This window comes from Calliopsis andreniformis, chromosome 6 (genome assembly GCF_051401765.1).
Source record: "Calliopsis andreniformis isolate RMS-2024a chromosome 6, iyCalAndr_principal, whole genome shotgun sequence".
NCBI lineage: Eukaryota > Metazoa > Arthropoda > Insecta > Hymenoptera > Andrenidae > Calliopsis > Calliopsis andreniformis.
The window spans coordinates 21,623,573-21,645,140 of NC_135067.1; the positions used below are offsets into that span (position 1 = coordinate 21,623,573).

Sequence of the window (21,568 nt, forward strand, 5' to 3'; positions counted from 1 at the left end):
GCGTTCCTCGTCGCCTCGTTATTGGAGAAGGGAGTGCTGAGAGTTCGGACAGACGGAACGAGAGAGAGAGAGAGAGAGAGAGAGAGAGAGAGAGAGAGAGAGAGAGAGAGAGAGAGAGAGAGAGAGAGAGAGAGAGAGAGAGAGAGAAGGAGACGTCGGTCGAAGCCGTGAAAGAAGCGGGAATCGGAGCGAACGACAGGGAACGAGAGGGAGGGATAGAGAAAGAGAGCAAAAGAGAGCAAAAGAGAGAAGAGGCGTAAGAGAGGGCGAGAGGGAGAGGGAGGAGGCGCAGGGAGGGACGGCAGAGAAGGGCACACACGTCTATAGGTAGTCACGAGGTTCGACGAAGCGCCTGCGCTCGCGAGCACTCCTCGCCGTCGCCTGCTCGCATCGACCACGCTCGTCCACGTAGACGAGGAGACCGACAGCCGACGTAAAAGCTCGCGCCACGATGAACCGCGCTCGCCGTCGGCCCGCCGGACAGGATGTCATTCTGCTTCGCTAATCGGACGCAGGAAGCCACGCCGGACCGTGGCGTCGATTGCGCTCGCGCGCTCCTGCGCCAGCGTGACACACCGAGATTGCTCTTGTGACAGTGTGTGGGTGCGTGTGCACGCGGACCGAGCTGACGAGCTGCCACCGCGAGACCTTCGAACCGGGACACTCGTCGCGACCAACTATCCACTCTCCGAACTGTTTCGGTTTTTACGTTGGACCGATCCGACTGACTGCCATCGACGTCTGTCATCGTCGACATCATTCAGGCCTCGCGACTCCGTTTTTCACTAGATTATCATTCGAGACCTCCACGGTGCTAGCTCTACTGTGCCCTGTAGCCACGCGGAGAGGGTGCCTTTCTTCGGTAAGAGTCAGGAACGCCAAGGGGTAGAAGAAGATTCGGCGATAAGAGTAGGCAGGGCTGGGGTGAGATTCGAGCATCGGTTGGAGGCACGGCAAGTATCCGTCGGATGCGAAAGCAGGAAGAGAAACGACTCGAACATAGGGTCGGCGTAACGGCAGAAGTGGAGGCAGAGGGGGAGGAGGGGGAGGAGGAGGAGCTGGTGCCCGGTGTGTGGAGGGGGTGGAGGTGATCGTCTGGTGATGATGATCGGTGGCGGCGTCGCGACCCCTCCTGGTACTGCCAAGTCGGCGGCTGCGATCGACAGCGAAATGGTGCAGGTCGACGGCATTGGCAGTGGTAGTGTCAGTGGCAGTGCTAGTGGTAGTGGTAGCCCTGCGACAGGCGCGACTACTGCGCGTCTCACCGCCAGCAATAACGCCAGCAACAATAATAACGGGGACGTTGCGAACAATAATAACAATAACAACAATAATAACGAGGTACACCAAGTGGTGAACTGCAGCACCGGCTCCACGACGACCGCCGACAAGTTCTGCTGCCACGACGACGATGCGCCCGTCAGCACTGGCGTCGCCAGACCCTGGGAGCCACCCTCGCCGACCTTCTCGCAGACCAGGTCGCATCTCCTCCAGGTCCATCCACCGCATCCTCATCAGCATCCAGCTGCGCACCATCATCAACAGATGACCGTGCCGCCAGTGTCTTTGATCGACGGTAAGTTCACTTCCACATCTGTCTCCCTTTGCCGCCTGTTTTCGTCTTCTACATATTGCCTATCCTTTTCTTAGATTTCCAGCAATCTTTGCGTATCATGGTCTAAGTAGTCTCTAGATCTAATAACGACTGCGTCAAAGTTCAAAATGTTAATCTCTTGTTCCCCTTAAGTCCATCGTGTAACTTGGTTGAAGGATAGATACAGAAGAAACGGGTAGCTTTAGATAAACGTCTGTCAGTGTCGCTGCCGCGAGATAAAAGGCGCTCTCAATCGAGTTTCGCGATTAACCGACAGTGACGTTGCTCGAAACGAAAGCAGAGGAAACAAAGACGAGGCAATTATGCCAGGGATCGGTGACACGTCGATCGGTCGACTATCGCGTCTCCTGCTCTCTTCATTAGCGAAACTGCGTGTCCCTTCGCGATTAATGGATTCTCGTGGAACACTTGTATACACTGTCGCGATAATCGAGAGCGAGGGGTAATCGATGAAACACCCGCGTCAGGCTTTGGTTTCCCATTCGGCCTAAAAGTTTCCATGAAACGCAAACAAACCGCGACGAACTGGTTTTTAGAGCCCGGCAAAATGGCTACAATTAAATTTAATTGGAGAGCCGCGTTTCGCGCCACAATCGACAAGGCGGTTCGCGTTTTTGTACGCTTCCATCCGCTTGTACTTTGTAAGCTGTCGTTCCCTTGAGACGCGACCGTGCGTTGCGCAAAAAACGGTAGAACTGATTGCACGTTGTCGATTGTTTCTTTCGCGTGCAACGCCGTTTGATCCGTTTTTTCTTTGAATATTAACGCGACGACTCCTAACGATGAAATGGTGATTTTTATTCTTTTTACTCCTGCCGCGATTAAAGAAAAGGTAAGATAAATCGCGTTAAATGAGCGTAACAACGCCGTTTCATGGTTCTCCAGGTGTAGAAGTGAGCGTCAACTGGTTTGGGTAGGCAGACGGACTTAAGGGATGATACGATCTTCCCCTGTCCTCGATCGTATCTCCTTCGGGGCCCTTTACAGCGTTAATGCGCGAGAAATCACGAGTAATTCTGCGTTAAACTTATACTCGTCACGCGTCAATTAAGTGCCCGCGAAAGCACACGCACACTCCGGGTATAACGCGTCTCCTCGTGTTCCCTTGAAACAGCCGAGATAGTGGGTCCAGGACGAGTATATTCTCGGAGATAAAGATCGTGCGGGACACGACTGACGACAGTGTCGTCGCGATAGTTAAGTCATCGAGTCGCAGGAAACTCAGGCATCGACGAAAATTGCCTCGGGTGCATGCTCCGACATTTCCACGACGTGAAACGCATGCAACGCGTGCAACGCGTGCAACGCGTGCAACGAGGCTGGAACGAGCGACGAGCGGAGCAGCGCGATATAAATGGGAGAGATAGAATTTTCGTTCGGCTGATACGTGGGCCATTCCCGATGTTCACCGTGCGTTATCGTCGCTGGACCGAGTCGTTTTCACCTGGACGAACGTTAATTGAGGCGAGTCGAAACGTCAAACTCTCGTCATAAGGTGTATGGTGCGCGTGAACGCCCACGGAGTCGTTTTAGCGGCGATACACCCTGTGTCCCGATGCAGAACGTGACAACGGGACGAAACAGGACGAAACAGGACTCTAAACAGACCGTCGACCCTCCCACGGACGCCCAGAGAATCCGCTGATAAGGGCCCGTGGCGAGCAATCAACGGCCCAAGAATGCCCATCGAGTAGATGCCCGTAACGCGTCCAACTACTGGTATATTCAGAGATCCTTTACGTGGTTTACACTTGCCAGATGAAACGGCGCTCAGCTACCAGCCATACTCGTTCAGAACCGGTTTCAATGCGTCGCCAACAGTACGTCTTTTCGCGACGAGCTGCTACTCTCGTTGAACCTTTCAATATCTGTCTGTACTATTTGGCACGCTCGACTTCTGTTCTCCACGGAGTCCTCCGCCATATCACCTCGATATGGGTCCCGAGGACTCGGTTTAATGTCCTCCTCGTCCTCTAATGTAAGGCCCTGTTTAAGAGGAATTGATCTGTGGTTAGGATGACGTCTTCGTGGAAGCTTGGCCATACTTAGAATCATTCTAAGTAGCTGCTAGAGCAAAATACGAGTGCTCAATATTAGATATACTACGCACCTTAAGATGTAACCAGCGAATAATAAACAATTTTTAATAAATTCGTCACAAGACCTTAAAAAGATATCTCGCTATTTTCTTCTCCTACATATAACACTAATTACACACTTAAACCTCTGGTCTATTTAATGGAAACACCTTGTATCTAGTTTTAACTCACCAATATCTTGTCTAACCAATTCCATCTTTCCGATTCCACTCGACTACTCCGCTATATTAAAACATTCGAGGCAAGACGCAAGACGATCCAAAGAGAGCACACAATAGAGAGCTCATAACCACAGGAAGGGTGAGAAGGACACGTAGTTTATGCACGACAGATAAGGACCGACAGGTCTTATGAAATGATCGGATATTCGCCGCCTCTATCCGGCAGATTTTACTGCCACACCCAGCAGGTATTTCGAGACAGGTATCGCGGGACGGTACAGAGTAGGCAGGTATCTTCATCCGTGTGCCACGGGAGCCACTTTGTTTCCCCTTGGCTGGTGTCTCTTTGAATCGGCGTGTTCTCTATTGTAGCGAGACGAGACACGAGGAGTTGTGGAGCGTCGGCCACTAATTAGAATCTTCGCAGTGGCTGGCAACCGGCGATACATCAGCTTGTTAAACGGGGATAACAGTCGCGTGGATACACGAGCGCGTAAATATTACGCGACGCCGTGGAACCGTTTAAGCTAATTAAACGGGGCCAATATTTAACGAAAGTATGCGCAGCTAATTGGATTTCGTGTCCATTCGTCTCGAGCCGCGCGATTTATTCCCAGCTACTCGAGAATAACCTAAGTATCTCGTTTCTATCCCGGCTGAATTTATAGCCACACCCTGCTCGCGCGTTTCGAGACAGGTACCGGATCGTCCTGCTCGCTGCAGCTCGATTCCACCGTTCACTGGATTTTCGGCCGCTCGAGGACGGAGGTGCTCGTGCCATTGATCGACGGCAACGATCCTGCAGGCAACGAGCAATACTCCTTTATCATCGCGAGATCTCGTTCGACTGGGGATCCGAGCGATTTTCATTCACCGATCGACCGATCCACGCAGCCAAGGTGGAATCGCGTTTCCAGCCTTTTTTATACCGATTATCTGTATCTATTGCCTCGCGCCAACGATCGGTCTTTTCCACGGGGCGATTTCGAGTATACGAAAGAATATAGAGCCCGATGGTAGGAACTCGTTCAGAACCGGTTCTAGGGGCTCGCGTCGATGCAACGACACGGCGCATTTCTTTCTGTGCATCGGCTACTTTCGTTTTCACGACATCCCCGATAGCTTTGACACGAAACGAGCGCGGAATGCGCGTCGACGCGCCTTCCAGAACAGGCAGAACGCGTAGGCTTCGGCTGGCCTCGCGAAACGATCCAACGGATGCCTCTCATCTGCGGCAAAGTGCTCGCTCGGACGACCCGCGTCCCTCCTCTCGTATCTCTGCTCGCCTGAAATTGTGCCCGACATGTTCGAGTAGCCATACGCAGCTTCCAAAAGGAAATCGTCTCCCCTCGTGTCTCCGCGTGTGAAAATACGCCGCGAGGAATAATTAAGCGATTACCTAGTCAGATAACGCTGTCTCGTTGATAATATGATCCTCGACAGCCTGTACAGGATGTCGACGAAGCGTAGGTACAAATGTCGTTAAGTGCGTAGAACTTATGGGCGGAAATAAAAAACGAAGCTTAATTACCATAGGTTATCGGAAATTAATTATTCTTCGGATAATTAGGTTTTCTTGGTAACGAGCTTGTCTTCAGCTGCGTGATGCAAGATGACAGTAAAATGTGACGTTTGAGTTTAAGCGAACGGAGGGAATCGTGTCTGATTATGCTGGCCGGTACTCGGATCGGGTGAAGTTAATTTTATTCGTAACAGGACTTATCATTAAGATACTCTGAATTGCTCATTTTGTTATAGTATCAGAACTCTCTGCATTTCTCTTCGTTAGTTTCCATAATTAGTCGTTATACGATGTTTCCTCCTTCATGGATACTGCTTTGAAATAACACAAATTTGGATTTCAACCATTGATTATAGAAGGTAGGACTTCGAATATTGAAATACTTACAAGAAGCTGATCCATAAAATGCCTGAAATTGGTTCTAAAATCCTACTAAACTGGCTCGAAACGAGTCGGGGAGTGGTCATTAAAAGAAACCAGTGTCTAATAAAACATTCACAATTTCGGAGAAAGAAAACGATTAACAATGTCCCTCGAGCCACTGAAACACACTTATCTAAACGACATAGCCGTAGTCAGCTCGTTTTACACACCAACTGTCCAACAGAATCGAAGGCAAAACAAAAGAACGTATGTACACCCCGTTGTATTAAGAATGAACACACATGAGTAGGGCAGTGCTCGCGTTATATCCAGAAGGCTGTCGTTAAAATCACGAGCGTGTAGATAAACGGCGAGAGTCGAATCTAAGTCAGGCAAGACTGACGATTTATTTCTCAATCCGTGAACGTCGCGATAAATCTCGAGGAGTCTGTAACGGGCTTAGTTACTTTGTCCAATAACAGCGTCGTGTATCGAGAAAGAGAAACGACTGTGCGGCAAGTAACGAGCGGCGGGGAGCCGCGTAAAATCCATCCGGATCGACGATTGGCAATTCGGTCAGGCCATAAAAGACTAATTAATTAAACGGTCGCTATGTAAAGGAGTGGACGCGTACGCGCGTTCACGGCGCTCGTAACCAGTCGAAACAACGCGTTACAAATGAGCAGGGGCCGGCCGTTTCTATTTACTCCGTTCGGAATTTAATTTCCCGTTCACGGGTCCGTGGAACGACGATCGTCGTCGATCCGGTCGCGCCTGGATCACGCTCGCGGCACGATCGCGGCACGATCGCGGCACGATCGCTCGCCGCGTACGGTTCTTTAATATCGTCGTTCGATCGTAAATTATCGTCGTCGCGGGATCGTACGAAACGTCGTTAAGATTATCCGGCCGTAAAATCATGGACTGTCCGGGAACCGGACGCTAATTACAATTATTCGAGGTGGAAATTAATTCGCGATACACGGCCGCGTACGAGCCTGGTCGCGTGATTATTTCGCGCAATTACGAATTCACGGCCGCTATGAAAAGCTGCTCGTCGCGAAAGAGAAAAAGAAGAGCCGATCGTCCCGTGAACGCGACCTGTTGCCTGACACCCTTTTCGATCGGCTCCTCTCGTGTCTAACCCCCTACCTCGGCCCGCTTCTTCCCACCCCTTCGAGGAGAGATACGATCGGTGTTCGAGACTTAAAAGTAAGGCTCGAAAAATGGATCGCTCCCAATACAGCGTGACCCGTTCGATCGTAAATCGTGCCTCGGCTCTCTCGGCTCTCCCAGCCGAGTGGCACGAAACGAAAACGTCGCCGAGATTAGCAGCCTATAAAATCACGAGGAAGTCGCGAACCGCTCCGAACTGTCCTTCGAGGAATTACGAGGGCCTCCGCACCTCTGCCTGATTAATCGCCGCGATTTCAACCGGCAGATTCCCTGTCCCCTGCCCCCTCCCCACCGACCGACTCCCAAAGATCGCATCGACGAGATCCCGCGACGCCACGCTGCTTCGAGTAATTTAAATTAATTCGCCCGATTACCGCGGCACGTCCGCGCGACTGCTCCTCGACACGCTCATTATGCCCCATATTGTTAACGAACCGTTCGACCAATCCCCCACGATTTTATTCGGGAATTCACCACAAATAGACCTTGCTCAGGAACCGATTAGAGATTTCAATTTGCCCGCCTGCGGTGCGCGATGAAAAACCCTGGAGACCGTGGAATCTCTTATCCAGCGATCAAAGGGGCTTGGTCCTTCGGGAGCAACTTCTCGAGAGATCGAGACGACCTGATTATGGTACAAGGACAAAGGCACAGGAGTAATTGGTTCCGTTGTTGCGCTTTCAGGTGTGAGCTTGCAAAATTGCACCGCGGGTCCATTCGCGAGCGGCAACGGAGGTGGAGCAAGCCGTCAACGACTGCTGGAGCTGTCGCATGGGTTGGGAGCTCTCAGGCACTACAACGACCTGGCCAATCATGTGCTGTCGTTGAACCAGCAAGGCGCAGTCGTCACAAAACTTTTGGGTAAGTTATACGTACTTTCAAGTATGTACTAAAAATCCTGCGCAGTACTGAGTAGCGAAATATACTGCGTGGTACCGTTGGGAACAGATAAGTTTGTACCTGAGAAATAGCAGAAAGTGAGGAAGAGACTTCTTCCTTAGCTTCGATTGCAGAAAATACTCAACCGTAATAGTTTCTTCGAGTGATATTAGATAACAATTCAGCTGACAGATGATATAGTTCCTATCTGGTATCTAAGCAGAGGAAACAGATTGAAGCTAATCTGCTCCCAATTGTATCTCGCTCGTGCTCCTTTCGCAAAGTGTTTCTGCAAAAGCTGTTTCTGTATTGGATAATGATCTCCCCGTCGATGTCTCATCGCGAGACGACCGTCCGCGTGACTAGGTACACGTGAACCGATGCGTGACGTCGATCCACAACCGCCTCGCTTCCTCGGCAAACTCCAAGAAAGGTTGACTGTGCATTCGCTTAATAATAGACGTTGAAAATCCTCGTGCATTCGAACAGCGATCGTTTTAAGATCGAAGCCAGCGAAGCAAGCCGACATGCGCGAAATCAGTCACTCGGCCGTTCGTGCTCTCCTCGAAACTAAACAGAGTCGACTCGAAATGGAAGAGCAAACAGTGGACGGTGGTAGTCGAGGCTCGCGGCTATCGATTGCTATTATTTCCCTGGACGTCGAGCAATTATTTGCCGGTAATTGCCTCTGTGCCCCTTCGTTAGACGCGAGGATAGCATCTGACGCTCCGCAACACGGAAGCAACCTATTCGCTCGCGATCTCTTCTAAATGTCTACAAAACAACAAAATTACCGTATTCCCTGAAATCTCGGGCCCATTATTCTTGCCAGCGACGCAAAAAAAAGTCCTCGACCCGTGGAATTCGTGTAATTCCGCCCTTCGGAGATAGGAATCGTTTGCCCGATCGACACGGCCACGTTTCGAGCGTAATAACGCGAGCGAACCGGAAGCTAGGCTGCTGACACGGGCATGACGCGAAATGAAATCGCGGCGAACAGTGCCGTTCGCTGCCAGAGGCACCGACGTCCGAGTTACAGAGCTGAGATATCGGTTAGCCGACGCTGTCAATCACGCTCGCGAGTTAAAAGACTAGACAAACCCGTTTGCGCCACATTTTCTAACGATTTTCGATTCTTCTTGCGCGACATGTGCACACGCGGTGACGTTAATCGCTCGATTTTCACAACGAGTGTAGAAGTATTGGATTGGCTGAATTTTAAAAGAGATAACCATGAAATGGCTCGTATCGGCGCGAGGAAAAGTAAGGTATAACGAGCGTTACGAAGAAATGGCGCTTTTTCGAGCTCGTTAGCCGCTCGGGATTAACCTGTAACAGCTGTTTCTTTTGCACGTTAAAGTCTGCCTCGGCTTGATCCCGTCGTCTTCGAATAATTTGTCAGGAATTGCCCTGATCGTTAAATGCTTGGCCTTCCGTGTTCGCCAGGTGAAACGTATTCTCGAAGAATTTATTGAATGTTCTTGTGGAAAACTTGTAGAACGCAATAACTTTAAGCGGGAGACTCAAGTAGGTAACAATTGCTAGTGAGGACTTGTTCAACGATCATGCTCGGTACTTAAGGCCACTCCTATAAATTATCTAGTTCTAGTTAGCAACTGCTGAATGAAGAACTCTCACAAGTCTTCTCAATCCCTAATCAGTGAGATTGTATCAACTTAAAGCGATAACCAAAGTGGATACATCCATGGAACGCATCTTCCTTTCCAGCGACTTGATATCCACAGCTTCTAGGTACTGGAAAGACCACAATTCTTTGAGACCCTCTACATTTGGTGATATTAGCGACTCTTAGCTGTATCTACCACATTTGACAGAGGAACAGGGCTCCAATCCATCGCGTCTTCGAAAGTCCCTCGGCGAGCAGGGCTCTGTCAACAGCACGCGTGGGTAAATTCAGTTTAGCCTCGCAGGTGCGAAACGATTCACGGAAAATGTGATCGGTGAGCCTCGATGGTTGCGGACAGGAGCCAGGCTCGTTCGAAGAAGAGGAAGAGGAACGCAGAACGTGGCCGAGGGGAGCAATAAAAAATGGAGGCGAGCCACCGAGCATCGGTGGAACGCTGATTTCTCTCTTTCTCGGCTGGCTGCTACCTTGGTCCTCGTTAACTTTACGAGCCGCTCGTAAAAATACCGTTCGGCCTGCTCTCCGGGCTCGTCGGTAATGTCTTCATCTCCACCGGATACGGACTCCTTAGGCGTCTCCAGGTGAATATAATGTACCATAATCGACCGGCCAATTACTTAACAGCGGCAAACAATTAATCCCCTGGCTCCTACGTGGTCCCCAGGCTCCGCCGCGGCCGACCCTCTCGGCTAGCGCTCGAATCTCTCCCTACGATCGTCGAACACGCTCTCCTTAGTCAACGTTCAGCAGTGTGCAAGCTTAGTATACAGACAAACGAAGACAGTCACACCCAAGTGTTTCAAGATCGACACCTGAGAGAAGTCATTTCAGCGCCTCCATCAAAAGCCTGAAGCTCAAATCTGAAAATAGAGATACTGCCGAGTGATTGTATGAGTGCAGCAACAGTGAACAATAAATTGCTCTGAAGTTACGAGAAGAATGCAACGCGGAACAGGCGATATCGTCTAATTTCTCCGGCAGTGTGGTGCCCCGATAATTAATTCGCCCGCTCCACTATCGGTCTTCTTATCCGCGCGCAACAAGATCGATCGGCGCGATCGTCGCCGATGGAAATACCAAGGCTGGCGGAGGAACGCGTGGAACGCGCAGGAACGACCATCGCGGTACACTTTTGCTGATAACGAGGGAACTGCAACGAAAGCCGCTCGCCTCTTCGTGATTATGCTCATTTTCCATTATAAGCCAATGATGGACAGCGTCTCTCTCGACAATGCTTCTGGCCGTGCGCGATACAAATAACCATCCCGCGATTCTGACAGCAACCAGGCCTGACGCTCGTCTCTGGAGCGAGTAGCCAGTAGGCAGAGGAGTCGTGGCTCTTGATGCGGTTTGTTTCATGAAACAGGCCTCTCTCGAAAATTTTCTGTACTCGACGCGCACACGTACAAGTTGAGAGCGAGATGGAGAAAAGGATGGATGAAAAGTAGAGAGAGAGAGAAGCACGTACAAAGAGGAAAAAATGAGACAAGAGGCAAGGAATTTTGCTGGAGGCATGGATACCTATTAGGTGGATACATCGTTTATACTCGGCACGCACTTCACCCGTGGGAGCGCACGCGATATCCTGCCAGCTTTAGCCGTCATTATTCTTATTAATAATAGTACGTAACGACCGATAATTGCTCAAGTCTGCCTGCGCCTCTGGTTTCCATTACCTTGCCGTTTCGAGGACTCTCCCGCGGACGTTTGCAGCCGCGAGAGACATCGCCAACCACCGACCTTTAGCACGACACGATTCTAAGACGCATATTGCGCACGTACCTGGCCTTTATCTGGCTTGCAGCCTCTATTTAGAGAACGCGTTTCGCTATTGTCAGCTACCATCTTTTGCGTGTACGCTGGATAAATGAGTGACAAGAATTTTTTATTTGCTGAGCCCTTCAACTGATACCTGAACCATCTTGTTTGTTCTCGTAAACGACAACTGAGCAGTAATATTAGTCACTTAAAGCTGGTACCTTCTTATAAAGGTATAGAAATGCTATGCTACTTGCAACTGGCAATTTTGTCTGGATCCGAAAGACTACCATCTCCTGTCATGTCCAAGGAAGCGTAAAATGTTGTTTTATTTCGTAATTGAGAATAATCCATTCATGACCGCTGAGAATCCTTTTGCACGTGTGTCAGAACCTTGATATGCCTACTTAGGTACTTTTTACTGAGCAAATGCGAACCAGTTAGTAGAAAAGAAGTAAATAAAGCTCTTTGTTAGTAAAGCTCTCAGTTGCGAATGCAGACTAATTCTCACTGACAGATTCTACCTTTCCATTACGCTGAATCGCTCAATAAACTTGGCAGATTCCGACCTAACGAGTGCTCGAGTATATTGTATGACATTTTATCAGTCCTCGTAATTATGCATTCACGTAACACCTGTGCGTCTCTAAGCGTTTAAACCGTCAGGTTTGCCATAGCCATTGTCGCTAATGATAGCACAGGACGTTCTGTAATTACTCGTGTCTGGCTGCGCCTCCGGTCTGCATTATGCAGTCAGACGCAGTCACTTCGAATGGCAGCTTTCCCCTGGGAACCGCGGCTCGTGGAAGCTAGTTCATACAGCGAAGTAGTAAAATCAATGACGGCACGAGCGGGTTGTAAAAGAAACGACAAAGCTAAGGTTCACTGAAGTTTCCAGCCGATCGCAATTGCAGGTATCGTTGATAGCTGGCATCGAGACCTCTCAAGTAGAACGCACCGACGAATAGTTTATAGTTTTAAGTTTCTACTCATCTTACTACCTTCCATGCGACTTTGTGCGTGAAGACGGAAAATAGAAATGATATGTAGTACGTGTGAATTACTGGTAGCTTATGCCGACCTTCCTGGGACGGTATAGAACCGAAGAACTTTCTTCTCCAACGACAGTCAGTGACTAGCCCTTGTTTTATAATAACTAACAAGAATTTGATTTTACCATTCAGTTGAGCCATCAACACTCTGAAGAAAATGTGCGTAGTAAATTAGTATATTATTTAATAAAATAGTGACAGCTTTTCTGTTTTGGAGTATTTGATTTTTTAAGAATTGCGTAGAGGGCAAAGAAAGAATAGATAACGAGTGGAGAAGCAAAGTTCCATGTATGTCGTGAATGAATTATTGGAGAGAAGAAAAGAAAAGAAAAGAAGTTGGTTAAATTTATGGAAGGTCTTGGCTTTCAACGCTAGCTCCAGAAGCGATTAGCTAATCGGAGCGAGCCCGAGGCGCTGCTCCTGTGACGAATGACTCGAGCAGAGAGGTGAGAAACGTAACGAAGCAGCATGGCAGCCTGTACACGTATCGGAAACGTTACATGGGCGTCTATTCCCCGATCGGCTCATATTAGATATCTCTGATTATCGCAGGCTATCGCATTCCGGTATCGTTTCACGCGCTAAGCTTCTAATGACTGCGTCGTGGGCCCGCCCAGACACGATAGGATTAGTATCCGATATCGAGAACGTATGCTCGCCGAGACTTCAACGAAGGATGAGATGTATCGTGCTGGTACCTCCATTTTGTCAACACGAACCGTGCTCCTCCCTCGAGACCTGTCTTCTTCCCTTGGAGAACAGAGATCCTACTATACGAGCTCTCTTCGACACTTTACGATAGATATCCGTAAGGTGACTGAAGCATTTTGCATTTAAATATCATCGATTCTTGACGAAGGCAGCTCCCTCGATTTCGAAGTGTTCTCGATACAGACGCAGAAGCGATTCGACTCGCGTCCTTCGAACGTATTTATGAACACAGTTCGACTGTGAATATTATGGACACCCTTGGACGTGGTCATTAGTTAGAGATGGCCAATGGTCGCGTGATTTTCCGAAATTATGCGGGTTCGGTTGGTTCTCGGACGCGGCACGAGGCACATAAACGCGGCTTGGAGTTCGCATTTACGAGCGATTTTATCGTGAACCAGGAACATTACCCAAAGTATCGCGTCCTTGAAGCTCGTTCTAACGTGTTCCAGGTACGCTACGACCGCCAGGTTTAATCGGTGGCAGCAAGCCAAAAGTCGCGACGCCAGCCGTCGTCGCTAAAATCGAGCAGTACAAGAGGGAAAACCCGACCATCTTTGCCTGGGAGATTCGGGAGAGGCTCATCTCCGAAGGTGAGTACGTCGTAAAATTAGTAACTTCATCTGAAGTTAGTAGATTTTACATAATGAAACAAAGAATGAGAAGAGTTAGAGGTAGACTTGTAACACTCTGTAAAAATTGAGTATGTTTTCTTCAACGAACACAGCGATTCAGAAAACGTAGAAAGAGAAATCATTTGGAAGTAGCTACTTTTGGTAAAAACAGTGGATACATTGCTGATTTCGTCCACTTGTGATTATCGCAAATTTCTGTGTAGGCTTCTCGTTCAATTATATGCAAAGTAATAGTTATATGAGAGCAGTGTATTTGCAATTGCAAGGTAGAATCAAGAGACTCTTTCACAGCCTTGTCCACCAGCACGATTTAATCTTTTCAAAGTGAACTTCGGTGGCGACCGGATCTCGCCTTATGTTCCTTTGTGCAATCAACGTTTTGTTCCCTTTTGACTTTTAATTATCCCAATTTGTTTCTGTGTACTTCCTAACCTGAGAACTTTCACATTTAAACGCGGACCGATTTACATGAAAATTAAAAGCAGTCGAGAACGCAGAAAGGACCGGAAGAGTATCATGGTCGGCGATTTCAAAAGAACGGAATTCTGGCAACGTTCTCAAGCCATTCATTTACTATGAACAATATGGCAGGCGAAATATGCTTTTAAGGAATTGAAATGGAAATTCCCATTTGTTATATTCTAAGTGGGTGTCACGGAAAAGGTTAATATGTGAAAGATAACAAGAGTGCCACATATTAATCACGAGGAATCACGTACTTGTAATAAATTCTCTTCAATCTACTTTAATATTTCACGTGGAATGAGTGAAGCTTGACTCACCACCACCGATGGCTCCCATAACATCCTAGCACCACTTCGCCACTGAACTCCTTTCAGCTTCACACCTCTCTTTTCTACTCCAACTGCAATCAAAATCAGACACTTCTTTAACAAAGTCTCTTCTCAGTCCTTTAGTACATTCTACCACCAATGCCCTCCAAAAATCTTCACTCATCAATTCCCAACCCAAACGCAGAAGAAAATCAGAACGAAGAGAAGCTACAGAAAGAAGTCGTTCCAGAAGAAGCACCCTCTGCTTTCAGGCGTCTGCAGCAACGCGACAGCCCCTTCTGTCAGCAGCATCAACCGAATTCTGCGGAATCGCGCGGCGGAGCGTGCTGCCGCGGAATTCGCGAGAGCAGCTGGGTACGGACTGTACGCCGCTGGGCCCCATCCGTACTTCAACAGCGCCCATCAGCACCCGACGACGAGTCACCACTTGCCCGCAGGCTGGCCAGCACCTGGGGCGGCGGGTCACCCGTGGATGCTGCCACCGTTGGCTACTGGAATCTCTGGGGCGGCTTCCGCTCTGCTGCTGCCTCCGTCCTTGAGCCCAGGAGCCGCCGCGGCCGCAGCTGCAGCCGCCTCCGCGTCGGCCGCTGGCACCGCGGACCACTCCTTGCACGCCGACGCGATCGCGAGAGGATACTTGCAAGGTGAACACTCAATCCCTCTGCTAACGTGGTACAAGGGACGTCTAGCGTCTTTTCACTGATTTTCAGAGTTTAAGAGTCGTTAAGACTCGACTGTGAGTGTTTAACTTAGGTGCAGATGACCGACACGAAGCCCTGTGATTTTTATTGCTCTTCCATGTTGAAAATACAGGTAACGATGTCACTGAAAGAGCACAGGTACTTAAGGCAAGTTGTGTCGCTCGTCTGTATCAAATCTTAAGGTGGAATTCATACGCATCTGACGCTGCTAGTGGATTTAATAGTCAAGTGCACGTAATGCTTCTCTGAAGTGGCTTTTGAGTACATGCTGTGTCCTTCTGGAAGAAACTTCGCAAATTATCCCTTACATCCTTCGTAGACTGCTTCCCTAGTTGAAACTCACTTGCTCCCGCCTGTATTTCTATCCAGTTAATTCGGCTCCGCATGCAACTCGCGAGTCATGAAACGAGAAAGAGGATGCGTCATCATTTAGTGAGGGGCTATCAAGCCTTAGCGTACGAGTTCCATTAGATTACCGCACAGTCTTCCGTGATTGTCGTGAATAGTCTGAAGCGTAATTGTTTATCGCCACGGCATTATGCGTCACGTTGCACCACGAGCAGCGATTAGCTGCACGCGTTCTTTGCCCGTGTGTTCGAGATGCAACGGGTCGACAAGCGTGAGCAGATACCGCAGCGGAGGAAGGTAGTAGAAAAAGGTGGATATTGGTCTGTACAGACGGTGACGGAGACGATGGGAGCCTGGACGGTTCGGAGCAGCCGAAATTTCGACGAAATCGCACGACGTTCAGCCCGGAACAGCTCGAGGAGCTCGAGAAGGAGTTCGAGAGATCTCACTATCCTTGCGTGTCTACTCGCGAACGGCTAGCCTCGAAGACCTCTCTTTCGGAGGCTCGTGTGCAGGTGAGGATCAATTCCATCCCAAGATATCTTTGTCGGAGGGTTGGCGCGCTGGTTTCGCAGGGCATGTTCTCGATCGTAGTTTTTCTCCCATTCGTTTTTTCCTCTGTTCAGCGTCGCCTTTGCTCGGAGGAACTCGCCAGCGAAATTCCCGAAAAGAGGGCGGCGCGACGCGACGCCGAGGAGAATAGGCCCTGCATCGCGTGCGCGTAACCCCCCGAACCTTAGAACCTTGATCACGAGCCTTCTAACGACCTAACTCGTGACTCTTAGGTTTGGTTTTCCAACAGACGGGCAAAGTGGCGTCGTCATCAGCGCATGAACCTCTTAAAGCGTTCGCCACCGCCACCTCCGCCGCCTCCGCCGCCACCGCCGCAGCAGCAGCAGCCGCAGCCGCAGCCGCAACCGCATTCCGCATCCGGTATGGAAATAAACCGTGCGTCGGGTTGCTCAATCGCCGGAATGGGAGGAGAAAGTAGCGCGTTTAGGGCGGTCGTCACCAATTCCTCGTCCAGAGACACGACAGATAGGAACGACAGGATCGACAGGGTTGAACCTATCGCGAAGCAGCCCGAGAGGAAGCCTAGCGCCTTCAGGATGATCAGTCAGCTGGTCGGGGAGGACACGCCGAGTATATTAAGGCCCTCCAGCCCAGCGTACGAGCAAAGGCACTCGAACGTGGGCCCAGTCGTGGCCTCAGAGCCGACGAACAAAGGAGACTTTGAGCGCACCGAGGATGAGGAAGAGGACGAGGAGATAGACGTGCAAGACTCGGACCAGGACGTTCCCTCGTCGCCTACCGTTGCCTGGCGGGATCACTGGACGGACCAGCAACCCTTGGAGCTGACCAAGCACGATCGCTGAACTCTCGGTTCACTGTGCTTTTCGATGAACAGAATCGTGGACTCTCCATTAAGTGAAATTCGAAGGAACATTGTGCTTCAACGCTGTGCAAGTGTCCGACTCTCGAACGGTGTAGAGTCTCTCGGGCATCGAACTCGGCTCGATCCTGAAATTCGGGAGAGGACTGTAAACCCAACGAACTGAAATCTCATCGAAGGACGACAGCCCTCGTGCCCGTCCGCTTAATGTCTCCTACATATTTCTTATCGACGACAGCTCCCGTCCACAACAACTCTAGCACCTATACAGCTGCATCGCTACGATTACGGTCCCTTTATTACGGTTAAGATTACGCTAAGTGCTACCGAAGATCGTCGCGTGACATTTAAGCGCAATAACATCGCAAGTGTCGCCGCGACGTTCGTTTACTGCTGGCCCGAGCCGCCAGAGGATTTAGATAGGTAATTAATTAGTTGGCCGATGACACGTATCGCGCGGCGATCGTCGGCGCTGCGCATCTATAATTTACTCGCGGCGACGCTTCCGTTTCCTCGGTCGCGGGGCCCGCGAATCCAGCTCGAAGGTCGAGCGCTCGAATCCATTCGGAACTAGTCCTAGCGAATCATTATGCTGCGGATAATGTATTGCCTAGGCACCGCCGTAGATAGACAGTAGAGAGAAGACGATAATCCTGTAACGAACTCTGTTAAAGTGACTTTTATTTAAATGAATTCGTTTGTAAATACCCAGACGGCTTGAAAAATGCTCTTTTACAATCCACTACCATCTGATCACGGTTCCAAACGACTCAATCTTCTATCTGACCCTCCTGTCATGTCCCGATAACCATCCTGCTTCGACTCCCTTCCCGATCTCCGCAGAATCTCGCGAGTCCACGTCCACTGGGGCGATTTTCCCAGAAGTAATTCGTAATTTTGTGGGAAGAGAGGTGGGAACGAGGGGAGGGAGGCTCATCGACGATTAACTCGAATCTACGGTTTCGTCGGGCTCGCAAATAAGGAATCCGCGCGTGAAACTGGTTTCTCGAGCGACACTGCTCGGGCACGGGTGGAATCGGTTGTTGGCGGAGAGCACGAAAACACCGGATCCACCGACATTTCGCATATCGTGGCCCCCGTCACTGGTTAACGCGACTACCAAATTTATAACCGCGCCCGGCCCGACCATGTGCACACGGCGGAGCGGCTGGCCGCGAGGGGAAGGGGGCCGCGCGCAGACAGGCAGGACGAGGAGGCGAGCGTGAAACGAGAAAAACGATTCGGTCGCGTTGTAATTGAAACAAACTTGCCAAATACGTATCTCCCGCATTCCCTTCTCCTCCCGAGGCCTTCGTCGAGTATCAGCCCCGACACTTCGAGCTTATAGTCTACCGTTCCTGATCCAGTAGCGGCCAGTAGTCTGCGATCGACGAGTCGATAGTCTCTCACGGATTTGAATGTTCAATTTCAAGCATCGTCTTGTTGAAACAAAAGCGTCCCCGGAGGGAGGCGACGGGAGAGATTCATCGGATGGAGATTACCGAGGGATCGTATCCTCGGCGGTGAAATCGCCGCACAATAGAGCAGAAAAGAGGAAAGGGGGGCGAGAGGGGGGCGAAAGGGGAGCGAGAGGGGAGCGAGAGGGGGGCTGTATAAAGGGAGTGGATAGGCCGCGCGCGGAGAACGGGACAGAGGAGAGGGATCGACGTTATTGTAATGCGAACAAACTTGCCAAAGGCATTAACACCGGTGGTGGGTGAGGATCGTTCGGCACTCCCACCGTAAAAGAAAGAACAAGGGATCTGAACGAGCAGCCGAGCACACGCGGGAAACGGGGTGGATAAGGGAGAAACCGAGGAAAGGAGGAGGCGAGAGCGGAAGGAGAGAGAGGAAGAGGAGAGGCGAGGGGGGCGAAGCATGGCGAACAGAAGGAGGGATCGTCGGACACAGTCAGGCAGGCAGTCAGCCAGGAGAAACGAGAACGTAACAATTACTATCTGAGACCGATCGGTGCGGTAAGATTAACGATCTTACTCGTACCGGGCACGTCGGGGCCCGTCTCAGCCGCGATTGCTCATGGGAAGAGCGAGGGGCCAACGTTAAAGTCACCTCCTCCTTGGCTCAATGAGATATTGCCTGGCGAGCGTAGCGCACCTTCCCCTGCACGGTAAATCGCGCGCGCTTCCCTTCCTCTTCGTCTTTTTCGCCTTCCACGATACGCCTGTACCTTCTTTTCCCAGAGAAATATCCCCGATAATCCCTACACCCCGTCACGGTCCTTCTCTGACAACGGCGAGCCATCACCTAGAGCAGCCTCTTTTTTCAGGGGATCGAGGCTCGATAACTCGGAGAATACTAGCCTTCACTTACGTTTCCCAGCGACTGTCAGCGGGTTTCAAGTAGCAGGGCGATATCAGGTGAACCAGAACGTATCATCCGTTCTCCTTAAACAGCGATGAGTAATAGATTCCCTCTTCTCCAACCTTCTAAGATCGACTCCTTCCCTCGTATCCCAATTCCAGCATCTCGTCTGAGGGGTCGTTATTCACAGTTTTTACACAGGACTCGAGGAATTACACGGGGGCGGTGTTATCGGAGCGTATTTCCCCGTGAAACCACCCCGATAACGAAGACTTTGAAGATCCCACCGAAAACTCGCTCCTCTGCGTCGCGCGAGCCTCCTAGCACCGAGGAACGAAACGAAGCGGCGAGTGGAGGAGGGGCGAGGTGACGGGAAGGAAAGGGTGGCACGGTCCCCAGCAATAATACGCGAGAAATCGTGAATTAGTGAGCGTCTTTTTGAGCGAGAGAGAGCGAATGGAGGAAAGGAGTGCCCGATGATTTCTCGCCCAATTAGAGTCGACCGGGCTATAAACTTCTCCGCGGATAAGATAGGACCTCGGTTTTCTGTGTTCTGTCCGTGGTGGAACGGGGAGGGAGCACGGTAATGTCCCGCTTCAGCCCGGAAGCCTTCCAGGTCGCATATTGGTCGGGAATCCGTGTTCGAGCGAGAAAAAGACAGGCCCCCCTGTCTGACAGAGAAACGACGAGACGGGGGTGGCAGGGGGGAGAACGAGGGAGAAGAGTGTACCTGAGCATTGGGACGGAGCTAATTGGCTCGTCCACTGACCATTGAAACCGCCGTCCCGGTATCGTCTTCGATCCACGGAGCACATATACGTGCCAACGTTTCAGGACGATCAATTAAACGGAAATGGCCGAGAGATATCCCTCGAGAAACAGACGTTCTCGCACGTCCCGCAGACCCGCTGGTTTCAGCCAGCGCCCGCCACGACCAACACTCCCTCCATGGGACAACGACTTTTTCTTCCTTAGAGATCCGGGGAACGCTCTTTTTCACCCGCGAAAACCGACTCCTCGACGATTTAATTGAACGAATGGGTTCGCTCGGAAGGCGAGGTTCCTTGTCGGGACAGGAGGCACGATTCGAGTCAACACCTCTCCGATGACGATGTTTCGCGTACACTTGAGGAATAAGACACCACTTATAGGTACATAGGTTTCTCTTTTAGATTCATTTCCCAAATCACTGTGATTTACTCGCGTTCGGTGGGTCCTCGGTGGGTCCTCGGGAAGGAAAGAAATTCAGCCCGAGGTACAGTGGATCGATTAGATTTCTGTCGCCGTCGTTTCCAGCGGAAACCGCGAATCGTTGTCTCGGAGTATTCGGTCGATGATGTAGCGTTTCCCGCGGCAAGCATAAAACGAGCGCAATTACCCGTTCGTAAAGCACCCTTCCCCACATAAATTCCGTCCGCATTACCGGCATGTACGATTTTATTTTACGTAATCAGTTGGTCCCCGAGGGAATATGCTCCCAGGACATAACACACATTCTGCCGAGCTCTCTCCCTCTGTCTCTCCCTCTCTCCGTCTCTGTTTCCCTCTTCGTCCCTCCGTGGCGAGGCTCGCGTGCAACCTGCGTGTACGTGGCTCGCTCGGCCCGTGTTTGCGTGTGCACGTAGGGCCGGCGAGCGAAGTAATGGCGCAGAAGCCAACTCCTACTACTCTTGCGGCCTGAAATGAGTCGACTAGGATGGTGTCGACGTGATGTACAGCGACAGGGTTGATAGCGTTACAAGAGCTACTAACCCTCCTCCCTTGCCGACCCCTCTGCCCTGCCCCTCCGCCCCTCTGTTCCCTCCTTCGCAACCACCACCGTCTTCACCTCCGTCTTCACCTCCTCCTTCACCACTTTCGCCTCTTTCTGCTTCTCCGGCTCGACGTGTTCGGACGCATCAGCGTGTAAAGCACGCTCTCCCGGTCAGACCGGACCTCTTCCTCTTCGTCTCCCACCTTCGACCCCTCTCGCCCTTATACCTCCTTCCCTCTCGCTCGATCATGTTCTTGCTCTCTTTCGCTCTTCATTCGACACCTTGGCTTCCCCTTCTCTCCGGCTACCACCCTCTTCTTTATCTCTCACTCTCCTCTCTCCTCTCTGTGTCTTCCCATCTCGCGCACCCGTGTCGTCGTTTACGTAGGTATACGGAGATTTGTATAGGAGCAGAGTCGCGAGCAGAAAGAGCGAGAAAGCTATCGGGGGACCACTAACTTATTATCGGGAACCGCCATTAGCATGTTTATAGAAGCGAGCGGTCGACACGCATGAGGCCCTGCCGCAGCCGGGACTGGGCCGCGGCGTGCCGGTCCAGGCCCGATTCTTTTGTATTTCTGATCAATTAGACGGTGTCCCGTGTCCAGCGGCGGAACACCTTCTGGGGATACGCCTAGCCC

At 50.8% G+C, this 21,568-nt stretch overlaps 1 protein-coding gene across 1 annotated transcript; it reads left to right on the top strand.

Annotated features, from left to right (window-relative positions):
- The first annotated feature begins 1,101 nt into the window (after positions 1 to 1,101).
- Eyg (eyegone) lies at positions 1,102 to 17,490 on the top strand. Its single transcript, XM_076379823.1, has 6 exons — positions 1,102 to 1,576; positions 7,621 to 7,797; positions 13,434 to 13,574; positions 14,662 to 15,054; positions 15,790 to 15,974; positions 16,245 to 17,490. The coding sequence occupies exons 1-6, from the start codon at positions 1,102 to 1,104 to the stop codon at positions 16,833 to 16,835; spliced, it is 1,962 nt and encodes a 653-aa protein (XP_076235938.1). The 3' UTR covers positions 16,836 to 17,490.
- The last annotated feature ends 4,078 nt before the right edge of the window (positions 17,491 to 21,568 follow it).